The 23,010-nt window shown below is 52.7% G+C and overlaps 9 protein-coding genes across 9 annotated transcripts; 4 read left to right on the top strand and 5 right to left on the bottom strand.

Moving 5' to 3' along the window:
* Nucleotides 1-318: 318 nt before the first annotated feature.
* Nucleotides 319-1,554, bottom strand: CTRU02_212964 (uncharacterized protein; the record flags this gene model as incomplete). Its single annotated transcript, XM_036721529.1, has 1 exon — nt 319-1,554. The coding sequence occupies one exon, from the start codon at nt 1,552-1,554 to the stop codon at nt 319-321; it is 1,236 nt and encodes a 411-aa protein (XP_036586698.1).
* Nucleotides 1,555-1,899: 345 nt separating this feature from the next.
* CTRU02_212963 (peptidyl-prolyl cis-trans isomerase PIN4) lies at nt 1,900-2,488 on the top strand (the record flags this gene model as incomplete). Its single annotated transcript, XM_070205947.1, has 4 exons — nt 1,900-2,040; nt 2,100-2,202; nt 2,275-2,415; nt 2,484-2,488. The coding sequence occupies 4 exons, from the start codon at nt 1,900-1,902 to the stop codon at nt 2,486-2,488; spliced, it is 390 nt and encodes a 129-aa protein (XP_070060340.1).
* A 433-nt stretch (nt 2,489-2,921) lies between these two features.
* CTRU02_212962 (40S ribosomal protein eS12) lies at nt 2,922-3,502 on the bottom strand (the record flags this gene model as incomplete). The annotated part of the gene is made up of 2 exons (XM_036721527.2): nt 2,922-3,299; nt 3,500-3,502. 2 exons carry the CDS (start codon nt 3,500-3,502, stop codon nt 2,922-2,924), a joined length of 381 nt encoding a protein of 126 aa, XP_036586696.2.
* Nucleotides 3,503-4,234: 732 nt separating this feature from the next.
* CTRU02_212961 (40S ribosomal protein uS8) lies at nt 4,235-4,933 on the top strand (the record flags this gene model as incomplete). The annotated part of the gene is made up of 3 exons (XM_036721526.1): nt 4,235-4,367; nt 4,617-4,686; nt 4,744-4,933. The coding sequence occupies 3 exons, from the start codon at nt 4,235-4,237 to the stop codon at nt 4,931-4,933; spliced, it is 393 nt and encodes a 130-aa protein (XP_036586695.1).
* A 3,632-nt stretch (nt 4,934-8,565) lies between these two features.
* Nucleotides 8,566-11,003, top strand: CTRU02_212960 (catalase; the record flags this gene model as incomplete). Its single annotated transcript, XM_036721525.1, has 7 exons — nt 8,566-8,844; nt 8,900-9,102; nt 9,151-9,223; nt 9,278-9,445; nt 9,492-9,854; nt 9,901-10,108; nt 10,159-11,003. 7 exons carry the CDS (start codon nt 8,566-8,568, stop codon nt 11,001-11,003), a joined length of 2,139 nt encoding a protein of 712 aa, XP_036586694.1.
* Nucleotides 11,004-12,072: 1,069 nt separating this feature from the next.
* Nucleotides 12,073-16,287, bottom strand: CTRU02_212959 (phospholipid-transporting atpase; the record flags this gene model as incomplete). Its single annotated transcript, XM_036721524.1, has 3 exons — nt 12,073-12,253; nt 12,312-12,979; nt 13,030-16,287. The coding sequence occupies 3 exons, from the start codon at nt 16,285-16,287 to the stop codon at nt 12,073-12,075; spliced, it is 4,107 nt and encodes a 1,368-aa protein (XP_036586693.1).
* A 2,184-nt stretch (nt 16,288-18,471) lies between these two features.
* On the top strand, nt 18,472-18,816 carry CTRU02_212958 (cript family protein; the record flags this gene model as incomplete). The annotated part of the gene is made up of 1 exon (XM_036721523.1): nt 18,472-18,816. One exon carries the CDS (start codon nt 18,472-18,474, stop codon nt 18,814-18,816), a length of 345 nt encoding a protein of 114 aa, XP_036586692.1.
* Nucleotides 18,817-19,471: 655 nt separating this feature from the next.
* Nucleotides 19,472-20,500, bottom strand: CTRU02_212957 (uncharacterized protein; the record flags this gene model as incomplete). Its single annotated transcript, XM_036721522.2, has 1 exon — nt 19,472-20,500. The coding sequence occupies one exon, from the start codon at nt 20,498-20,500 to the stop codon at nt 19,472-19,474; it is 1,029 nt and encodes a 342-aa protein (XP_036586691.2).
* Nucleotides 20,501-21,700: 1,200 nt separating this feature from the next.
* Nucleotides 21,701-22,655, bottom strand: CTRU02_212956 (nuclear protein; the record flags this gene model as incomplete). Its single annotated transcript, XM_070205946.1, has 3 exons — nt 21,701-22,054; nt 22,108-22,176; nt 22,230-22,655. The coding sequence occupies 3 exons, from the start codon at nt 22,653-22,655 to the stop codon at nt 21,701-21,703; spliced, it is 849 nt and encodes a 282-aa protein (XP_070060339.1).
* Nucleotides 22,656-23,010: the final 355 nt, after the last annotated feature.

Genomic DNA, 23,010 nt, shown 5'->3' with positions numbered 1-23,010 from the left:
CCTCTCCATGTATCTCACTTCCCGCTATATCAAGGGTGTACACGACGACCCCACAAACATAATGAAGATGCTACATGGCGTTCCCATACTTGAACCTACGGTTGCTTCCAGCATGGCTGCCAGTCCAAACTTTTGGCAATGGTGCAAGTTTCCTAGACTCTGCATCACCACTCATGCAGGTCTGAGCTGACGATCCCAGGGAGCCTATAATATATCTCCTGCCACACTGTGACGGGACCTGCCATCATGCAGTTGTCTCAGAACAATGAAGCATGATTCGCACTCCGATAGCGCTTGCTTCACACGGTATATGCTGATTTATGGAGACGATTCATAGTCTTGTCCATAATCTTCAACCCTCTGCTGGCTTTCCTGCTGCTGCACAATTCCCGCTTCCAGGTTGCCCTCTACCTCGGTTAGGATCTCCTTGCTAACGAGGCTCCGCCATGTGTACATCTTTGACGGCTCGCCCGTTGCACTGAACGGGTACCCTGTGGAGGACATCAGCTCCATCTTTACCAGCTTGTCATACTCCCAGATGAAAAGCCCCAGCCGGCGGAATGGATGAAGGGGAACACCGCGGATAGGAGACGGGGGAAAGTGACGGAGGCGGATGTTAGCGTATACCCATCCGACGGGGTTCTGGCTCATGAGAAACCCCCGAGTATGGCCTGCACTTTCGTCAACTGCGAGAGGCGGTGATGGTTCTGGCCAGAGGCTGGGCAAAGCATCCGGGGGCAGGTTCGGTAAAGACCATGTTTGGCCTTCGCAAGTCACTCCGGCGGCGCACACTTGGTCGATGAAGTCCGACACGGTGAGAAACTCTTCTTTTTCGTAACGCAAAGCCCCGTACAGGGTCTCTGCGGTTATTAGCTGGTGATGGCTGCCGTTGACCCAACTCAGACGCCCCTCGAAGGACGCCCTTCGGAGTTCGTAGAGCAGCTGGAGTCTCCAGAACCCGCGGGCCGCCCGCTGCTCCTCGACCCAAACAGGCGGGCCAACATCACAGGGAATGTAAGGCCGATCTGCGTAGCGGTTTCGCCAGGATTTGTAGGCCCATCCACGCATATCACCTTCTGTATGCGAGGGCGTTGCAGAGAGCCACTGTTCACGGTAACATGAGAGGCAAGCTGGGATCATGTAGGCAACCCGGCGAGCGGTTTGCAGGATGCTCCTGATAGAACCAGGCGCCTGGCAGCGATAAGTCTGGGTTAGTGGTGGGACGGTGCTGTGGAATCGGCCCTTGCCGTTTTGTTGTATGTGATGGTTGGCGCGTTTGATGAATGCGCCGAGAGATGCAGCTGGTGGGTTATCTAAGGTTGACGTCCGGACAATGGCGACAAGCCGAATGAGGCCGTACACCTGTGGCGCCGTGGAATTCGCCAAGACATGTTCGAGGATTTCAGGGCCGATGGTGGGGCTGTCAAACACGCGGGATACGGCTGGAGAAGCCGTAATAAGGTGGTAGAGTGTCCTACAATCGGTGATGTATGAGACGATCTCAGTGATGATCTCAGTCGGGAGGCTGTCTAAAGAAGGCGGCGCCTGAGCCATGACGACCGGTAGATAATGAGCTTGGCGACCACAGGTTGCCTGGCTTTGTCAAGTCACGGCCGCCTCTGAGCTGAGAGATGGGAAAAAATTTCAGCCCAACATTGTCCAAGCCCAAAATTTTGGAGCAGGCCATGCCGCATTTTAAGCTCTTGATGTTGCTTTTGCTATGACAAGCGGCTGAGGCCAGCTCCCCCGCATTTCGCCACACCACTCCTGAGTTGATCCAGGGGCTTGGTTGGTGGGGTGAGGGAGAGACTCCATGTGCCACGACCTCGATTACCCCCACCACAGACTCTCAATCCAATTTTTACAACACAATCATCACGTCAACTCTACGCGGTCATTATGGGTAAAAACGACAAGAAACCTGCCGACAAGAAGGACGGGGGCAAGTCCGCCGGCGGCAAGAAAGGCGGAAAGGGTGAAAGTGAAGAGAAGGGCGGCAAGGTCAAGGGCGCACAGTCCATCAACGTCCGACATATCCTGGTGAGAATTGACCTGGTCTGAGAATTTCCGAGGCAGTGGAACCTGACGCGTGATTCCAGTGCGAGAAACATGGCAAGAAGGAGGAGGCGTTAGCCAAGCTGAAAGACGGTGCCAAATTTGATGAGGTTGCAAGGGAGTTTTCTGAAGATAAGGCCAGGCAAGGTAAGACCTCAGCTCATCGGATGACTCGCCGAGAACGGAAAGGGAGGGGTTCTGGAACTGAAAACCATACAGGTGGCTCTCTGGGCTGGAAGACGAAAGGAAGTCTGGACCCCAAATTTGAGGACGTTGCCTTCGGTCTCGCTACAAGTACGACATCAAGCCCTGTCATTGGAGAGGCAAAGTCGGAGTTTGGATACCACATTATCATGGTACGTGAATGTTCCACAAGTTACCCTCTCACGGGGTTGCCGCAAAGACACACTGACAGGTGATACAACCAGGTTGAGGGCAAGAAATAGATTCCCGGGCCGTGTCCCACATTGGTAGCAGCAAAATCACTCACGTCCGAATCAAAAATTTGCACAAGTAATTTGGTTCAAGAGTGCCCAATGCCGTTTCTCTTTATTTGACCTAATGCAAGATGACCTGACTTCCAGGGAAGCCCTCCATTTTTTTGTTTCGAGATGCCAGCTGAAGAAGCTAGAGTACAACCGAAAGATTCGTTCGTTGCGGCGGGTTCCAAATTCCCCGCCGCCCCTCTATACCCTTCACCCCGTCGTGACGCCCAAATTCAAATCATGAAGACGACCAAATTTACTGCTCGGTCTGGAAGTAGTTAAGGAGGATGGAGCGCTCCTGGGACTCCTCACCCCAGTCCTTAACGACGACGCAAGAGCAGTTGACGACCTTGCGGGCGTTACCCTCACGGTCAAGAACGCCTAGTTTATCATGTTAGTGCACAGTCCCTCACAACTGAAGCCAACGTGGGGTAACTCACAAAGGCCAGCCCACTCGCCGAGCTGCTTGCCATCGGGAACCTTGATCAGGGGGATCTTGTGCTCAGAGCAGAGAGCAATGACGAGCTTCTTGTAGGCCTCCTCCTCGCAAGCCTCGTTGAGGACGCACATGTGAGCCTGGCGACGGTCAAGGGCCTTGGAAGCCTCGCGGAGACCGCGGGCAAGACCGTCGTGCATGAGGGCAAGCTTCAGGACACCCTTAAGGGCGTCAAGAACGGACATCTGGCCCTTGGAGCCAGCATCGGCGGAAACCTCGACCTCCTCGGCCACCTCGGGGGCGTTGTTCTCTTCTACGTCCGACTGTGAGATGCGCAAGCCATTGGTTAGCGAGTCTGTTTCTGCAATAGATGTGGGAAAGCAACCCCAGAAAGTCCGGGGGTCTTGATCCCTTGCCCGCCCGCAAGAATTACGATTGCCCGCTGCTAAGTTGGGAGCTTTGCGAACAATGCGAAAAACTTGCGTCGCCAGGCAATTGAGCAAGAAAATCAGTGGTGACTCACCATCTTGAATGTTTGCGGTCAAGTCTCTGTCGGTGCGATCCTCGAAGAGTTGTGTTGTAATGTGTATGGGTAGTTTATGAATAAAATGAACTTTTACCTTGTCGCGGTTAACCTGGAAAAAGTGACAGAGGTTTGTGTGCAGCCGATAGAGGTCGCTTATTGGCTGGAGGGTGGGGCCTCACAGCCGTGCGCTTAGGGCAATTTTTCTCTGTGCACAGACCACCCACAAGACCGCTGGCGAATTTTTTCCTTGGGTGGGTATCTGCTCCCACTACGACTTCGCTTTTTTTCCCGCTCTCCCATTCCCATCACGGTCTTCCATTGACAAGTATTGCCAAACCTTCAGCGGCACCAATTACCCAACGAGGTAAGTAAACTAACTCGACTATGGCCTCTTGATTCAAGCAGGAACTCTTGCCTTTTCCTTGATGCCGGAGAGGAGCAATCAGACGAGTCGTGCGATGCGAGAATGCGATGATTTCGACCTCGGTTTTCTGACGGACGCTGCTGCGGCCCCTCTCTCATAAGGGGTCGCTTGTTGCCGACGACGATGATGACATCTGATACGCTCCTTCTCTTCAGCAATGAGCTGGCAGAACCCTCCTCTCGATCGATGCTTGCCTGGGAGGGCACTCTCCACGCTCAACAGGCCTCGGAAGGCTAACATAAACTTCGCTGGCAGATACCTCATTTCACAACAAGACTTGAGAATCTCCGCATTCACCAACCGTCAAAATGGTCCGCACTTCCGTTCTCCACGATGCTCTCAAGAGCATGAACAACGCCGAGAAGGCCGGCAAGCGCCAGGTCCTTATCCGACCTAGCTCCAAGGTCATTGTCAAGTTCCTCCAGGTCATGCAGCGCCACGGTACGTTATAAGCTCTTGATGCTTTGCTATACTATTCTCTTTTTCTATTTTTTTTCTTCTTTTCTTTGGAGGACATATGGAATGTACCATTCGGCATGATAACTAGGGTGACCGTCTTTTCTACTCCCACGACCCAGCCCCTATAAGTTGCCGATAGATAAATAGCGGAGATCTTACACCTTTTTCGGATTTTATCTCGTGATGTTCAAGGTTTAGTCTTACGCGACATTTTGCTAATGCATATTTTAGGCTACATTGGCGAGTTCGAGGAGGTCGATGACCACCGCTCTGGCAAGATCGTTGTCCAGCTCAACGGCCGGTAAGTTGTATCTGATCTACAAGATGAATCGCCCTTGTAGCTAACGCACAATCACAGCCTCAACAAGTGCGGTGTCATCTCCCCCCGCTACAACGTCCGCCTTGCCGACCTCGAGAAGTGGGTTGTCAAGCTGCTGCCCGCCCGTCAGTTCGGCTACGTCATCCTGACCACCTCCGCTGGTATCATGGACCACGAGGAGGCCCGTCGCAAGCACGTTGCCGGCAAGGTCATTGGCTTCTTCTACTAAGTGGAATGGGAAACCAAAAAAAGTTTTTGAAAAAAGGGGCATGGATTTTCGCGGCGTTTGGGGGGACACTTGGGTTAGCCGTGGCCGATACCAGCGGACGCCATTGAGCTAGGATCTCATTTACACCAAAAGCAATGAACTTCAAGCAAGACCCCCACCAAATACGACCAGCCTTCCATGTGTCAATCTGTTGTGTTCTTCTGTGAACGTTGTTCTTTAGGGCTGCCCTGAGAAAGATGTTGGAGGTGATGTGAGCCCAGAGAATCCCATTGTGCATGACCTAGGTATGCGAAATGGAGATACTGAATCATCAGCACGGTCCGTAAACGATCTGTCTTGTCAAAATTTGCCTGCCATAAGAACCGTAAAACTTGATGAGCTAGGACTACATGCTGGGTCACCGACAATGTTCGACTCAGACTTATGTTGTCTTTCTAGGGGCCACAAATTGTTGAGTCAAGCGGCCAGTGTAGGATCTAGATGGCCCTAATGATGGTGATGCCATTGACCTGGGTTCGGTCTTCGAAATAATTCCTCATGATTTGAAATCATCAGAAGCTCTACATGGAGCCCTGGTGGGTTCACCTAGGCTAAGGAAACAGGCTCCGCAGGTGAATGGTTGGAATTATTTGCATTCGGCCTCGGCTCGGCGGAGGCATCGGGCAAGGACGTCCTGTACAGACGGTGAACTGGATCTACAGTGTATCAACAAACAGGAAAACGTAAATGATTGATGGGTACCCTCTTTCAGGGTGACATGACATGCACTTTGTCTTTGTGAGGTTGGACATGGTTTTGTTTTGTAGGATTCGCGTCCAATTTGCGACGCTGGGGTAGTCTTGCAAGGTTTGCCGTAGAAAAAGCAAGTCTAGAACACGGGGTACGTGCTTGATGATCACATATACTATACATAGTAGATAACTACCGCCAGTGTCCGCTCATGGCGTCTTCGTTGAAGCTCGGCTCATCGAAGGCGTTGGTGGGTGGTCTGACATGTCTATAAATAATGGCCATGAGGGGGAGAGCAGCTGCATGCAGTGTGAAAGGCTTAGTCCAATTTTTGTTTTATAGATAGCACATTTGGAGGGCGAACACCTGGTGAGGTTGATGCAAGATTGGATGTCCAATGTCAACTGCCAGTCTCCAGCGGCAGCTTGGTACTGGTGCTAATTGAAAGCCCATGATTGGCTGGGTTGTTTGCCGTCAGTAAAGAAAGTAACAGAGCAAAAGTGCTGTGCGTTGGAATGTCTGCCACAGGTTCCACCCGAGAAGCGTGTACGTACTTCCAGCCCCTCAACACCCCGGCTCCGTCCCGGACACACCTCCGGACAGCTGCAGCGCTTCCCCTGCAGTCATCCAGGGCATGTGGCCTTGGACTTGTTTCCTTCTTCTTGTCCCAGCTTGTAGACATTGTGATTCTTGTGCCAACTAAATTGCATTTTCTTTGTGTTTCTATGCTCAAGGCCGCCATTGTTTGTAGATCGATGGAGTTGACTGTTGGCGCTTGCTCATTGGCTAATTCCGCCGTTGTGAGCAGAAAGAGGAAAGTAAAGTCTGGCTTTGCCGTTGCTCTGTTGATTTCAGCCGCTACATCACAACCACGGTCTTTCGTCATATTCAGACACAGTAAAGTACATTGCTTGCGCCATTTCCGCACACGGGATGCTTTCCAGCAACCTACCCAGGCCACACCTCTTTCTTCCACCGGCTTGAAAAGTGTCGTCATGTTCACTGTACTTAAAATTGTTCCTGGCCATCGGCCTCATTTCGCGGCGATTATAAACAACAAACAAGCAGTGCGCCTTTACCCCCCCCCCCCCCCCCCCCCCCCCACCCATCACAGACTTCAGCGTATCATTCCGGTGCAATGATCCTACCGCCTACAACCGTTCATCTGACCAAGCGAACCCCAATCCCGGGACTCATCACACGGAAACTTTTGAGTGGGCTGCCCTGTAACCCACATTCGCGCGACCCATGACGGCAGCGAAAATCCTTGTCTAGGCCACACTTCCCTCTGGACCCAAGTGATTTGTATTACAAAGGCAGCACAGGCACTATGTTTTCTTCTCGGCTGATACGACGGGGGACGGCCCCACCAAAGAGCCCGCCCGATGACGACGAAGGCTCGGCCTTGCTGATTTCAACTTCGCACTTATGCAGCCGAGCTCTTTTCCTCTTCTATCACAGCGTCGGAAACTGAGCCTGCATACGGAAATAGCTCTCTTTTCCATTTGTTCGCGTTTTCTTACGATATCTTGGCAAAGAACCCAACCTTCTCCCATCACGAGTGAGTACATCTGGACAAGGTTAGATGTTGTCTTTAACGAGGGTCACAGGGGTTGATGCCCCTCCGTGGTAAGATGCAAATAAGCGTCTGTCCACTTTGCCTTGTCTATGACGAAGGCGTAAGGAAAGGCCTGTGATTGATGAACCTGGCCTGAAAGCTAGGCTGGGATAACTGTTGGGTAGGTTGTTGCTCACGTTGCTCACCTACTTTCAGTAGACCCAACATTACGTATGCCACGGTGCCTTCTTCAGCGTCGGTCACCTATCGCTTGGACTTCACCCTCCAATGTCGCACAAAGTCGCCTTGCAACAGCGCGGTCACTCCAATGTTTTTTTGTTTGTTTTTGTGTATCGCTGCTCGGGCCAAGACCATGTACCGGCTCTTTAAGACATACAGGCTCGCACAAGCATCGAGTGATGGCACCGCCCGCCGCCAGTTTCGATCTTTGCAGCCACATCTGCTACCCAACAATGTTTCTAATCCAATCGAGCTCACCACCATCCCAACTGCCGTACCGGCCTTCTCCAAGACGTTTAATGACCTCTTACACTAGACTATTTCGAGTCAAGCTCTTGCTCCTCCAACCCCTTGCCCACGTTGTCTTTTAGATGTAACCTTATATCGAGAGGAGCTGTAATCAATGAACGTACTATTTGAGGCTTCGTCTGCCTCGACTATTAGGCACAAATGCAGCCAAGGTATGCACGCTGGAACACACTCAACATCAGAGCTTCCAGCACCGTGGGCGCCCTCACAATGAATCACAAGGATGGGCTTTCTAATCTCATATCTTCCCCCCGCCCCCCTTTTTGTGGAGAGCCACCTGCCTAGGATGATTATGATGCTATCACCTCTGTGTCTTCCCGGCATGTCTCCTTCGCAAGAGGCTGCATGTTGCACTCACCGGCACGGGATGTGGATAAGATTTTGCTCTGGGCAAGTAGTTCCCTAGTCTAGTGTCCTTCCGGGGCCGATGAAGACTTCTTTCCCAGGCTACCCCCGTGTCTGGGATTGGCAAGAGCAACGTAATCCCTGGCCTTGTACTCTGAGAAATGTCGTTCTCTTCCCGATCGGGCCTTTGACGGAGCCCAATAGCCTTCTCGGCCTCATCCTCTGCCAGTAACTTAGACAGACATTCGTTTGTCAATCCAAGTATCTGGAGTATATAAGTAGTCCCCTTCTCCTCTATCCATCTTGACTCTACTCAATGGCTTTTGGGTCAATCGTCTTTCCCATTGTCGAGACAAAGGAACTAATCCCCGGAAGTTGCTGGCTCTTCAGCTTCTGATCAACGAGACGGTCACTGAAGGCATAATAGCATCCTTTTGGTCAATCATTTAACATGCATACCAACCTCCTGCTGGCCGGTCTCGGCTTAGCCTCCCTCTCATCTGCCGCTTGTCCCTTTGCAGATCCTTCCAACATCAAGAAACGGACCGAGGGTGGTGGCTCGCGTGACCATCTCACCAACTATGAGGTTGATGACAGCGAAGGCTACATGACTTCCGATGTTGGTGGACCAATTGAAGACCAGGTCAGCTTGAAGGCAGGCGTTCGTGGCTCGACATTGCTCGAAGACTTCATCTTCCGCCAGAAGATCACACACTTTGACCACGAAAGAGTGAGTGACCCTTCGAATTTTGATTTATTAGCGTGGCTAACGAATATATCCTCAGGTTCCAGAACGAGCCGTCCACGCCCGAGGCGCCGGTGCGTACGGTACTTTTACCAGCTATGGAGACTACAGCAACCTCACCGCCGCGTCCTTCTTGAGTGAAGCGGGCAAGCAGACGCCGACGTTCGTGCGGTTTTCCACAGTTGCTGGTTCCAGAGGAAGTGCCGATACGGCAAGAGATGTTCACGGCTTTGCCACCCGATTGTGAGTGCTAGCGGCCTGTTGAAGGTCGATCAATAGCTGACAAAATAGTTTTACGGATGAGGGCAACTTTGATATCGTGGGCAACAACATTCCAGTGTTTTTCATTCAAGATGCAATTCAGGTGAGCTAAGCATGGTAAACTCTCTACGAAGCGCAAGGCCTGACATACCTTTAGTTTCCAGACCTCATTCATGCCGTGAAGCCGAGGCCGGATAACGAAATTCCTCAAGCTGCTACAGCTCACGACTCGGCATGGGACTTCTTTAGCTCTCAAACCAGCACGTTGCATACCCTTTTCTGGGCTATGGCTGGATACGGTATTCCCAGAAGCTATCGTCACATGGTGAGCAAAAATGTCATGAATCCAAGGCCGCAGCTAATAGTCTTAGGATGGCCATGGCGTACACACCTTCCGCGTTGTAACAGAAGATGGCAACTCGAAGCTTGTAAAGTGGCATTGGAAGACTCTTCAAGGAAAGGCAAGCTTAGTTTGGGAGGAAGCTCAAGTTGTGTCAGGCAAGAATGCCGACTACCACCGTCAGGATCTGTGGGATGCCATCGAGTCTGGCAATGGCCCCGAATGGGAGTTGTGTGTTCAAGTGCTTGAAGAAGAGGACACCCTAAAGTATGGTTTTGATCTTCTAGACCCTACGAAGATTGTTCCAGAGGAGATCGCACCCCTTCAAAAGCTAGGCAAGATGAAGCTCGATGCCAACCCTGTGAATTATTTTGCAGAGACCGAACAGATTATGGTATGTCCACCTCTAAACCAGTTGTGACAAAGCTAATTGGAGGCAGTTCCAACCGGGACACATTGTCAGAGGCGTCGACTTTACCGACGACCCCCTATTGCAAGGCCGCATCTTTTCGTATTTAGACACGCAGATCAACCGCCACGGCGGTCCCAACTTTGAGCAGCTTCCCATCAACCGCCCGGTGACTCCCATTCACAACAACAACCGAGATGGTGCTGCTCAAAATTTCATCCACCGCAACAAGTATCCATGTAAGCCATCCGATCTGAGAAGGGCCATGATCATCTACTGACTTGGGAAGACACTCCCAACACCCTGAACAAGGGCTTCCCAGCACAAGCGAACCAGACCCAGGGTAAGGGGTTTTTCACCGCCCCCGGACGATCCAGCAGAGGAAACCTGGTTCGCGAGGTATCTGACACATTCCTGGATCACTGGTCTCAGCCACGCCTCTTTTACAACTCGTTGACGCCCACAGAACAGCAGTTTCTCATCAACGCCATCCGATTTGAGACCAGCCACCTCCAGTCGGACGAGGTCAAGCAGAACGTGCTGACGCAGCTCAACAAGATCCACAATGACGTTGCGAACCGTGTCGCTGATGCCTTGGGCTTAGAGCATCTGGAACCTGATTCTCAGTACTACCATGACAACACCACCCGGGGTCTCTCGATCCTCGGCGAGAAGCTCCCTACCATTGCCACCTTGAAGGTTGGTGTGCTTACCAGCCTGTCGGTCGATGGCACTGTGCGTCAGGGCAAGGAGCTAAAGGATGCTTTTGCCGCTGAAGGCGTTCTTGTGACCGTTATTGCCGAGAAACTCTCTGAGGGCGTTGACATGACATATTCTCAAGCTGACGCCACCACTTTTGATGGTGTCATCGTCGCCAGTGGCGCCGAAAGCTTGTTTAATGGAACCAACAAGTCGCCGCTGTACCCAGCTGGTCGGCCAGCACAGCTCGTCATCGACTCCTACCGATGGGGCAAGCCCGTAGGTGGTGTCAATACGGCGCTCAACGAGTCCCCTGCCCTTGGCGTGGAACAGGGCGATGGTGTATACTCATCCGATGGGGTGAGCGGCATTGTGGAGGACTTCAAGGAAGGTCTGGCAACGTTCAGATTCACCGACCGTTTCGCAACGGATTAGGTCTGCGGTGTGTAAACGAGCGGTGTTTCTCTTCGTGTTTATAGTTTACGCCACCATCTGGTCATCGCACACGATGAGGCAGAGTAGGACTTCTCTGGGTATCAATACAAATCATAACTTTTCTTGTTACTACGCTTTCGGATAAGGGCTACTAAGAAAAGTTGTGCCGCTTCACTAACTAGTTGCTGTTGTTCTCCAAGGGACACGGCATGGGCATAGTGTTAATCACAGCTCTGATATCAAGCAACGAGTTGAATGGTGGAGGGTAATTTGGGGATCAATTCATCCGGTGGTTCAAGAACCACTAAACGCCCGCCGTCCCGTTAAAAAAAAAATAGAACAAAGTCTGCTGATCCAAGACTATCTCTTGATCCGCCGATTTCTACTGGTAACACTTCACACGAACACCCCCTCTCCTATCCTCCTCTCCAATCTTTCACACATACACACAAACGCACACGCACACAGAGCATCGCATACTGTTTGAATCGTCTCCTCTCCTCGGACCTGCCGCAGTCTTTGTCATGAGTTTCCATTTGACCTTTCCCTGATTTCTTTCTGCTTTTCATCATTCCCGAGTGCGTAGTCTCGCCTCTACGGCCTCCTAGTTCCCCAACGTGCTCGTTTTTGTCCGTCCATCCTTCCGTCCCCCCCTCCCCCGTGTGTGCGCGTGTTTTTGGTGATGCGCAAAGGGACGGCAACACGGGAAGTAGTCGAGGGCACACCAACACTGATACACCACCAACTCCCGGAGAAACGGATAGCAACAAGATAGTAAAAGAAAAGGAGAACGCCAGCCCGTTGGGGCCCTCTCCGCGATTTGATGGGAGAGGGCCCCGACCATGCATATAAGAATAGAATAAACCAACAAAAAAGTTTACATCGTGCTATCGTCGCTGCCTTTGCATTACCATTTCGTTTGGGAATACACCAGTAATAATAATAGAAAATAAAAATAAAAAAACGCAGCCGGCCCCTTTCATCGTCATCATCATAGGCTTCTTTCGCGGCGGCCTTCCACCTTGGCAAGACTGTCGCGGCGTGCAGCAATAACGGGATGGGAGGCGCTTCAGTGGCCCTGAGGTCTGGAACTGGCCATCTCACCGTAACGTCCGCGGTGCTGCGTCGTGTCGTACGCCTGGATGACCCTCGTCTGACTCTCGTCTGCCTGGGAGAAGGCGTAACCACGCTGCTTGCGCATGCGCTGCACTTGGCGCACCTTGCGGATAGCCTTTTGGAATTGCTCCATTCTGGGCGCGGAGTTAGCAAACAAACCAGAAAATATGGGCGGTTAGGAGGGCAATATACCTTGGTCTGTAATCTTGGATGTTGTACTTCTGAATCTCCTGGATGTGATGGTACGTCTGCGGCATGTACATGCGCTTGGCGAACTTCCATGCGAAGTCTCGCAGGAGACACATAATGGCCAACGAGATGGTCTGCAACCAGAAAACGGGGCTGGTGTACAGCTTAGGGATGACGCCATGGTACTCAGCCGAAAAGGGGATCATGGGTGCGACGGTACCGTACAGCGCGATGAAGCCCCACCAGAAGAGCATGCTGCCGGGGATGGCAATAACATGGTACTTGGTCCAGTTGTTTGTGATTAGAGCAGCTTTACCGAGGACGGTGAGCAGGACGGCAGCATACAGAGCCGTACCCCAGACCCAGTGTCCCGCGATCTGTCCATCACCTTGAATGAGGTCACCATACCAGATAAGCTGGCCAAAGACATAGAGGATGATAGAGTGGTAGATGGCGTTGGCGACCCACTCGGCGAAGATCTTGATCTTGAAGAACTGGTTCTGCTGGCCCATGTTGTACAGCTGCGGGTAGCGGTCCAAGAGTCTGGCCGAGATGAACTGGTCAAGGATACCCAAGGCGAGCGGAGGCAGGACAGTGTAGAAGACATTGTAGAATGACAAAGTCCACGACTCATAGATGACAGCACCAGAGAAGACGTTTTGGAATGTGTACTGCAGGAGTCAGCAAGTATGCAAACGTGTTGGAGTGGAAATAAACTAACCCAGAATTGCGTCATGTACAGAGTGATGTTCTTATAGAAGGAGAAAAGGATCGTCTTGGCAACACGCTGGTAACTCCAGGCGCCGTGCACCAACAGCAGCTTTCTCAGATACCGGAACTGACCGATGGAAACGTCGGCACTTCTAGCAGCTTGGAGACCTTCCATACCGCTGATACCAACGCCGATGTGGGCGGCCTGGATCATGGAGACGTCGTTGGCACCGTCGCCAATAGCGAGTAGAATGGATTCCTTCTGATATTTCTTGACCAGCTTGACGACAAGAGCTTTCTGTAGGGGAGAAACACGGCAGCAGATAACCGCCTTACACATAATGGCCAGATCGAGGAACAGCTTCTCCAAATCCTTCTCCAAAGCGTAGGTCAGGGACTTGCCGTCGATAATGAGAGCCAATGTCTCCGTCTCGATTGTTCCGTCACCTTGGGTTCGAATAGCGTCCAGTTTCTTCTGCAGGTTGTCCCGTGTTGCGGCTGCGCTTTCCTCGTTCACAATCAAAAGCATCATGTCCTCGCTAAGAAGCTTGCAACTCATGCCGATGTTGATGGCAGTCTCCTGACGATCACCAGTTAAGACCCACACCTTGATGTTGGCCTGCTGAAGCGTATGAATGGTCTCGGGAACGCCATCTTGGAGACGATCTTCAATAGCGGTCGCTCCCAGGAGATAGAAATCGCGTTCAATGATTTCAGCAGCCTTGTCCAACTCATCGGCACGGTTGCCACCAACAGTAGTAGATGCCTTGTCGTAAATCTTGTACCACTCCTGAAACTCTTGGTCGGGAACTTCACGCATTGCGAGGCACAGTGTCCGTAGACCTTCCGACGCGTATTCCTCCAGATGGCGAAGGGTGGCTTCAACATGAGGGTTCTGGTCGTTGAGACGTTCGAGAATAACAGTATCAGCACCCTTGCAGTAAACACGGACCTTGCCATCGGGGCATCGGTAGATTGTCGACATGCGCTTTCGGGTAGAGTTGAACTCGCAGACCGCCAAGAGCTCGTATTCAAGTTCCCGTCCGTTGGCTTCGATAAATACAGATCTCGGCTTGCGATCCGTAAAGACATAGCCAAGTTCAGCGGCGCCCTCGACGAGTGCGCCCTCGTCAGGTGAGGCCGCCTGGTACTTAATCTTGCCACCCTTCTCCTCGCTTCTCTCGGGGATGACCGTATGACAGGTAGCCAGGAGAGCTAGGAAATGGTCAATCACAGGAGCTGTTTCGTGGCTCTTGAGGTTCTCCGCAAGTCTCTTATAGTCGTGGATTCCAACCTCAACACCATCCTGAACCGTGGCTCTAAGATCTTCTGGGACATCCTCCGCGTACTGGATTCCACCAATCGAAGCTTGCTTAAACTCCATCATGTTGCAAGTCAAAGTGCCAGTCTTGTCAGAAAAGACGTATTCGACCATACCAAGTTCCTCAACCAAGCTGGAGGTTCTGCAGTTCGCTGGGGTGTCCGTCTTGTCGTAATAAATGTCCAGGTCATCGTTGATGAGAATGCCGTGCCAGTACTTGACCATCTCCAGAGTGACGAAGAGTGAAATCGGCACAAGAGATGAGAACAAAACCCAGTAAGTGACCATGTCCTTGAAGAAAGTCTTAACAATGTCGCCTGCAGAACCAGTAGAGTCGAGCATCAAGTATTGGAGAGCGTCACCCTCAACCTTACGTTGGACCAGATCACCAACCGTGCAAATGACACTGAGAACAAGGAGGATGCCAACAAGAACCAAGACCAAGATATTGAGCTTTTTCTCGACCTTGGTGCGCTTAATGGGGGCTGCTGTCGCGTTACGCATGAGCTTTGTCTCGTGACCTGTGAAGACAACGACACCATGAATCCAAGGAGTGTTGCGCAAAGTCGCACCACGAAGAAGGAGCTGTTCGGGGTTCAATGCCAATTCTTTCTCGCCGCCGCCAGCCTGCATCGTCAAGGTAGCCTCGTACGTATACAAGCTGCTGTTTGGCTGTTCAGACTTGATGCGGCCACCGAGTCTTGAGAGCTCGCTGGAGCTAACCATGGGGCATGTCTCCGGCAGAGCTTGCTTGATCTTCAAATTGGTCTCGCCATCGAGGTTAGCTGTCTCAATATAGCACAGGCCTTCCGGTTCGGAACTCGCGAGGAGAACAAGATCGGCAGGGAACGGCTCCTCCGACTCAACACGGATGATGTCTCCCACCGAAACGTTGATCCACTTGGTCTCCTGGAACCCAGTGCCACGTAGGACACGCGCTTTAGATGTGTTGAGTGCGTTATCGGCCTGTTTTCGTCGGTAATCCTCTACGAGCTCCTTGCCTGCGGAGACCATCATGACGATGAACAGCGGAATAATAGTCGTATATCGGTTGGTAGGTGAGAGGTTAGGGATCTGTTGCAGCGCAGCTGTGAACAAGAAGAAGATGTTGGCGAACTTGGAGAACTGCTCGAAGAGGAACTTGGGAAGGAAGGTCGCGACATTGTACTTGGCTGTCGAAATGTGGTTGTCCACATACTTGTTCGCCGCGTTCGCCGGAGGATTGTTGAGGTGAATAATTCTGGGGCCCAAGGTCGAGGGGTCGGGCTTGCTGCGACCGAAGCCAAACTTGAAGTTGCCCATGTCGAACTTCTTTCCCTGTTTCGCCTGTTGGTCGATACCAGAATCCGTCCGCCCATTTCCTGCCTCTGTTAAAGGGAGATCCATCTCTGAGTATCCTTGTCCCATTCCCAATCTGTTCTTTATTCTGCCAAAGAAGCCTCCACCCAAGCTGAGAACGCTATTACGGTTCCGGGCGTTGGCCCTGGCTGCGGGATCAGTCACATTGCTCTGGCTCGCTGCCGATCCTCCCTGTTGATAATACGAATCATGATCCGCCGGATAGTCGTCAAAGTCGTCGGCGTACCGCTGGTAGTTGTTCAGTTCTGATGTTTGACTGTAATGCCTTTGCATGTAAGGGCCGGAGGTAGCGCCGGCGCCGGCGCCCGGTGCTGAGGGACCACCAGGCGTAGGCCTCAAAGCCGAAGGTTGTTGCGCATTGTGTCCTCCTCCTCCTCCGCCGCCGCCACCACCAACAAAATCGTCGTAAGATACGGAAGGGCGGCCCTGGGCCTGGTTCTGATCTTGGCCATAGGATCGCAGAAGGTCATCGTCGTTCATCGCGGATCGCTGTCCTCCACCGTAGACGGGCTGATCATTTTCCAAATCTAACAGTAAATCGTTATTCGAAGGTCCTCCTGGAGGGCCTCCTGTCGGTCGTCCAGCCATGCGGGGGAGACTGGTTGTATTGGTGGGCGATCAAAGTACGCAGCGTGTCTCTCAATTTGCCCAGCATGCGAAGTCGGGGGGTTTGTAGATTAAGGTCGTGTTTCCGGACACATGAGTGAAGGAGCGATGGAATCGAAGAAGGGCGGAATTGTGGAGGCTTGTCGGTAGCCTACTAGGTCAATCGCGGGAGCCGCGGCGAGTGAAGACGACAACGGCGACGACGACAAGGAGAGCAGCGGCAGTAAGAATCAACGCCTCAGCTGGGCGCTCGTGGTAGCTGGTGGGAGAGTAGAAAAAAAGAGTGGCCCTGCAATCCGTATTTGTTGCAGCACAGCCTCCTTCTGACGCAGGATTAGGATTACACAGTGATCGACTTCGCGCTACGTCAACGGATAGAAAGTGCCGAAGAGATAGGTAAGAGGTCGAGCAGAGGTCCAAGAATGCAAAGCAACGCAGTCGCTATGATTGGATTGCAGCGGTCGAGGAAACAATAGGGGATGTATGTCAGATCAGAGGTAAGGAATTGAGGTGATGTGTGAGGAGGTCGTCTGCGGAAGATGGGATCTGCGGATGGCCGTGTTTGAGGTACTGGTGCTTGAACAGACGGCGCAAGGGAGCAACGGGACGAGACGAGAGCAGGGCAATGCTGCGCAGGTGGCAGCAACTTGGTCGTCTCAAGGTTGGTTGGGGGGGGCTTGCTTGGTTGGCTGGAGAAACTGAAAGGGTCTAGCCTGGGCTGGTCACAGCTGGCAGTGCGGGCTGGGCTGTGGGCTTGCTGGCTTGCTGGTGGGCGGTTGTTTCCACGGTACGGAAGTACTGCTAGTACTACACTGAGGGTGGTCTCTCACCAAGTAGCTAAAACGGTACCTGGGAAAAAGGTGGCCCAGGGTTCTTTTTTTTTCTTTTTTCCACGGCGCTGTTTTGCTGTGCTTTAACCTCATCAATCAGCTCCTGCTACGAAACTGGAGCCTAGGTATGATTTTTGGAGGGTGTCAGCTCCACTGAAAGGGGCACGTGGGGCAAGTTGCTATTCGTGGGCCGCTTAGTGGCCGCTCCATAGAGCCTCTGTCCCCGGCTTGGGACTGGCTGCATCCCACTCTACGACCTTCTCATTCCCTCGTAACCGATGGGACGAGCTGACAAGCTTGCATTCTCCAGCCACAATCATCGACGACGACAGGGCGGACTGGACGGAGCATGAAGGAATGCTTAGGCTTTCCCCCTCCCACATCCCCCTCCTCCCATACTAGTAGTCTTACATTCTGGGGCTGGGGGGATACGCAGCGCGGACTTTTCGCACGGAGACTCGGGGCTGTCTGTCCGTTTGATAAGCCACTTGAGATTGACATGAGCCAACCAAACCACATATCGATAGGGTTGAGTTTAGCAACGGTCCTTGTTCTCGCTCGGACATGATACCCATATGCCAACAGACGATGGGTGACGCCAATGCCAGACCTGCGCCAGGCGAGAGAGAGAGAGACACAAAGGGGCTAGATTGGCAGAGTCAGGCTTGTCATTGCCAGGGTTGCCAAGGACCCCGTCCAGTCGTCATCAGGGAGAGAGGAACTAAGCATCTCCCGCAAACAAGAAAATTTCCCTCCGACAGATCTATAAGTATGAATACGGGTGGATATTTCAGTCTCGCTCGTCTGGATTGACCAGATGAAATTGCATGTAGCCTTGAAAAATTCCCACCCTGACACCGCTGCTTCCCGTTGGTTAGCGAGGCGACCTACCGCTGGAGAAAGCTGATGAGAAGATCCAGTTTCAATTCAAAAAGTGGCTGGGGACCCCGTAAAACAGAAGAGAAAACATTCAAAGGGCCCCTATTGTGGCTACTGGCCACCGTCCCGACAAGTGTCGTTTGCGAATCCCAGTCCAGGCCGCTAGCTCCACCCTAATGTCTGCTTCGGACCCACCGGGTGAAACTTCAGCAGAAGAAACTCGGTACTCTAAACGCGGAAGCCTGTTGCGTCTTGCGTCACTCGTCGCTCAAGAAGACCACCTCTTCAAGCCACACACGCGCCACAGACCTTAGCCTTGTGCGCCACCAGCCACTACTATCCTTCCATCAGTCGCCGTTCCATCTTCGTCCCCCATTTCAACGTCTGTTCGGTTGCATATCCCCAACAACATCCCCACGACGACGTCTATTGATACATCACACATATAATTTCAAAAATGGTGTGCACAAAATGCCAGAAGCTGGGTAAGGGTGGATCGACCCTTGCGACTCCCTCCGTCAAGAAGAAGAGCGAAATGTATCATGGCTCCGCCGCGTCCTCCTCCAAACCGACTCTGGGAAGCACAGGCATCGGCAAGAGCAAGCTGCTTTCAAAGGCGGCCAAGAACCCCTACGCCCAATACTCGAGCGCGTGCTCCAAATGCAAAACAAAAGTGTCCCAGGGTCACTCCTTGTGCCAATCGTGCGCCTATCGCGCCGATGCCTGTGCCTCATGTGGCAAGCCCAACAAGAAGAAGACGGCTGCGCCAGTCGTGGCGGGGCAGAAGTTTACGCTGAAGTGAAGAGACAACGTATTGACGAGGAAGAAAAGATACACTGTAGAGCCTGCGCCGATGTTTTCGATGGACCCGATGCCAATACCACACCCGCCACAACGCCGCCACATGACGCAGGCAGAAAAGTCCGCACAACTCGATACTACATGTGCTCCTTCGATGCTTGTGAGTATTTGATAGCAAAATATCCGAGAAAGTTATGAGTAATTGTGCGGAATGTCAACAAGACGAGGAGGCGGGGGTACAAGAGCTGGAGGAGTGGCATGAGGGAGGCATTACGTTACTTCCAAACACTTGACTATTCCGTCATCAATATACACGGCGAGGGAACACACGTCTCAGGACAGGCGCATCATCACAAGGCAAGACGCAATGGCTATAGGAGAGGACGAAACCGTTCGCAAGCGGCAGAAAATGGGAATGCGCCTCGATTTAGCCAGGCCAGTCCGGCACATTTCCGTGCCATGTAACGCACCGGTAAAAGACGGCGCGTCATACTGCGTTGATATAGATAGGTCACGCCAGACGTAATAAGAGGTCTATTGCTTGATAAAATCTTCAAATTCATTATCGCTTTCTGTCATTACCGACTACCAATTAATCACTGCCTTTTTCATCAAACCGTTAATGTCCAGTACCATCATCGTCCAAATCCAATAACTCACAGGTTCGCTGACGGCTTGTTGACCTTGCTATCCAACCACTCCTTAATCTGCTTGTTGACCTCCTCGGGAGCCTCCCACAGAGCCCAGTGCGACGCCTTGACCTCTCCCCGCGTAAGGTCCTCGAAGTGCTGATCCATACCTGCTGCCATGGCCGGGGGCAAAGCCGCGTCCTTGCTAGCAAGCACGAACAGACTCGGTGGTGTGACCTTGATCGGCTTGCCTTCCTTCTGCGCCTCCTCAGCCAAGGGCAGCTCCTCCTCGTAGTTGAGCTTGCGCGTGCGGTACCAGTTCAGGGGTCCGCAGAGGCCGCTCTTGGCGAAGTTCTCGGTGTAGTACTCGATCTCGGCGTCGTTGAGCAGAGGCGAAGGACCGATCTTGCCAAGGTTCTCGAAGACGACACCGCGGTCCGTCGTGAAGGCAAGCTCGCCCTCGGAGCCGCGGCCTCCGTAGATGCCCTGCAGGAACTGGCGGATGTCCTCGGCCTTCGTGAGGCGGCTCTCGACCTCGGGGCCGCGCAGCTGGAGCTGGTACTTGAAGTTTTGAAACTTGCCCGCGGCAATGAGATCGGCGAGGTCGAACCAGTGGGTCGTGGGCGAGTTGTAGGGGGTGCAGACGCTGAAGACGCCCTTCAGGAGGGAAGGGTGCCAGAGGGCGACGCGCCAGACGAGAGCACCACCCCAGTCGTGGCCGCCGAGGATGATCTGCTCGCCGGGGGCGACGTGCTCGCTCAGCTCCTTGATATCATCCGACATGCTCTTGAGGGTGAATTCTCCCAGCTCCTGCGGGGATGAGGTCTGGCCGTAGCCCAGGCAATCCGGGACGACGACCTGGTAGCCGAGGGAGAGGAAAAGGGGAATCTGGTACCGCCATCCAAGCGAAATGTCGGGCCAGCCGTGAACGAGGACGACGGTGCCCTTGGGGGTACCCTCAGGCTTGCCGTAGAGGTAAGAGTAGGTCTTGCCCCTCACATGAGCTTGCTTGCGCTCGATGCGGGGGTCGTTGGGTGCGATCTTGTCAACAGCCATGGTGAATGTGCGTCCAATGAGCGTGTTCTGTGCTGGGCGTTGGAGATACGACGTAGCTGCCCTCAAGGCGAAGAGATGGCGTACTTATATGTCTGAGCTAGTACTCAACGTCTGCCAAGGTAAGACCCTTGTTGACAGGACAGGACACAGGATAGCCTGTTTCCGCCGCAGTTGATGAATCCCGTTCTGCTGTGGGGGTGTACGAGAGAGCTATGATTAGGCAGAGTGTTCGATCTGCAGTGTGCCGGAGCTGTCATGGAGCAAACACCAGTCTAAACTATTCCAGTATGCTGATTTGTCGCATCCGAGTCATGAATCACAGTAGATTACTATACCACGCCGAACGCTTTAGAATTGGCAGTGCGACCGTACGAGCGGTGTGATTTGAGCCTCGGTCCAGCTCAGCGAGAAATGTCTCGCATATTGCGACCACGGCGGGATAATTGCACCCAAACTTGAGAGAAGAGGGGCAACTTTCTGGGTGACAAGGACGTGACGTGGGGTCCGCGGGCGACACGGCCACAGAGACCAAAGAAACGGCCACGCCGGGAACCCACCCGCGCGGGGCCATCGCATGTCTATCTTCGGAGTCCCTGGACGGAATGGTTCTAGTGCCCCCCGTCCGTGTTACAGTGATGCCTCGGTCCAGGAACATCAGGCAACTTAAGCTAGATTGTCGGAGCTACAGGTCTCCGATCTCCGATGAAGAATTGGAAAAAGAAAAGAAAAAAGGGCATCACCATGTCTCACCCCATTTTTTGTAAGTATTGACGCCGGGCTTCGGTGGCTGTCGGCGATATGCAGGTGGTAACAGTTTTAAACCCATCGTGCATTGCATCGATCTCAGTGCCAACAAGCTCGGCGCCAGACGAGGATCCACAGGCTGAGGGGAGGAGCAACACACGTCACTCGGCCGACGTCGAGTCAGCACATTGCCTCAACCGCTCCACGAATGATGTCTTAGATAGCAAATGCCTTGATTTATATTTTCAGGTATTAGTCGTAAGTATCTTTAAGCAAAGGCCGCTCTGAACTCCAATTGGTATCGTATTCCCGACGTTCAACTTTTTATTTCCCCTTAAAAAGAAAAAGAACAGCGCCTCAACCAGCACCAAAGCCTGGCAGTAAACAGATAGTAGCATGACCAAAAGATAAGTTGCAAGACTCCAAAGAAGCTTGAGGGTCTGCGGCCTGTTGCCGTTAGTAGATCACCATATCCTCTTCGGCATCCTCGACGACGTCACCGGACTCATCATGCGGCTCTCTGTCGAGTCTGTCATTGTCATACAAAGATGCAGTATTAGTACTGCCCGCGGCCGCAGCATCAACATGAGCAGCTTCCGGGGCTGGAGGCGCGTCTGCTGAACTCTCAGCAATTGCAGGCGCAGGTTGGTTTTGCACTATCGACGGCCTACTTCGGCCGTAGCGCTGTTCGTGCGCTTCCTTACGATCATTGAAAGCATCAACCTCCCTTGCTATGATGGCTTTGGCGTCTTGGATCTGGTCGTCGATCGAATCTTCTTGCTCCTTCGAGAGTTTCCATGGTCGAAAGTACTAGGTGGTCCGTCAGTGGAAGGCCAGAGACCCGGGATCGGTTGAAGACTCACAATCGGCGGCTGCGCATGCGTCTTTAACGAGTGTGCCATTGCGAGCATATTGGCGTGTCGAACCCTCATCTGCGAAGAGCATCAGCAACCTTGTCCTTGCAAGGGAGGGACTATCCGCATACGGCTTTCTCGTCAAATTTGATCTGCTCCTGCCAGCGCACCTCGGTGATCCTAGCAAGCTTCTCGGCCCGCCTCTTGTCATCCTCCGCTCTTTGCTTCTGTGCCCTCTCCTGTTGCCGTAGCTCGATCTCCCTGCGCTTCTTGTGCTGGGAACTGGTGCTTGTTTGACTTAATGTATTCAGTAACCCGCCGAATAACCGCTTTCCACGCCTCTTTTCCTCATCTCTTGACACAACGCTACGACGAGCAGTGCCGGCGTCAGCGTCCACGTCGCGGTGCCTAGGTTCTGTAGGCGAGGAGTTCGGGTTTTGTGAGCGAGAGTCGTGATGGTCATCGTCATCAACCCTGTGTCTTTTTGAGATTTCTTCGTGGCCATCTAGCACCGAAGAGGCTTTGCGCTTCTGCGAGACTTCGGCTTCGGGGCTCATGGACTCGGCTTCAATGGCATCGGCAGGTGCCCTGTGGTGGTGTCGTCAGCTGGTTGTGCTCTTGGAAAGATGGAAGGCGCATACTCTGCAACGGTGGCCATTTCAAATTTCGCGCAGGTTTATTGGCCTTGTTTCAAGGATGCGACAATGTTTTACTATAAAAGAAGAAATTTAAGACGACCTTGATCAGATAGTTTTGAATGCGACCTTGTGCCGTGCTACAGCTAGGAAGCTCAAGCTCAAGCTCCGAGGCTGAGGTTTGTCAGCGGGGTCCAGCCACTCACATCAAAAGACCCGCTTGTGACCCCACCTCGGCCCGGATCAGACTGGGGCCGTACCAATAACGGAAGGAGAA

Source organism: Colletotrichum truncatum, assembly GCF_014235925.2.
Source record: "Colletotrichum truncatum strain CMES1059 chromosome Unknown Contig_0009, whole genome shotgun sequence".
NCBI lineage: Eukaryota > Fungi > Ascomycota > Sordariomycetes > Glomerellales > Glomerellaceae > Colletotrichum > Colletotrichum truncatum.
This window is presented reverse-complemented; position numbering and strand designations above follow the sequence as displayed.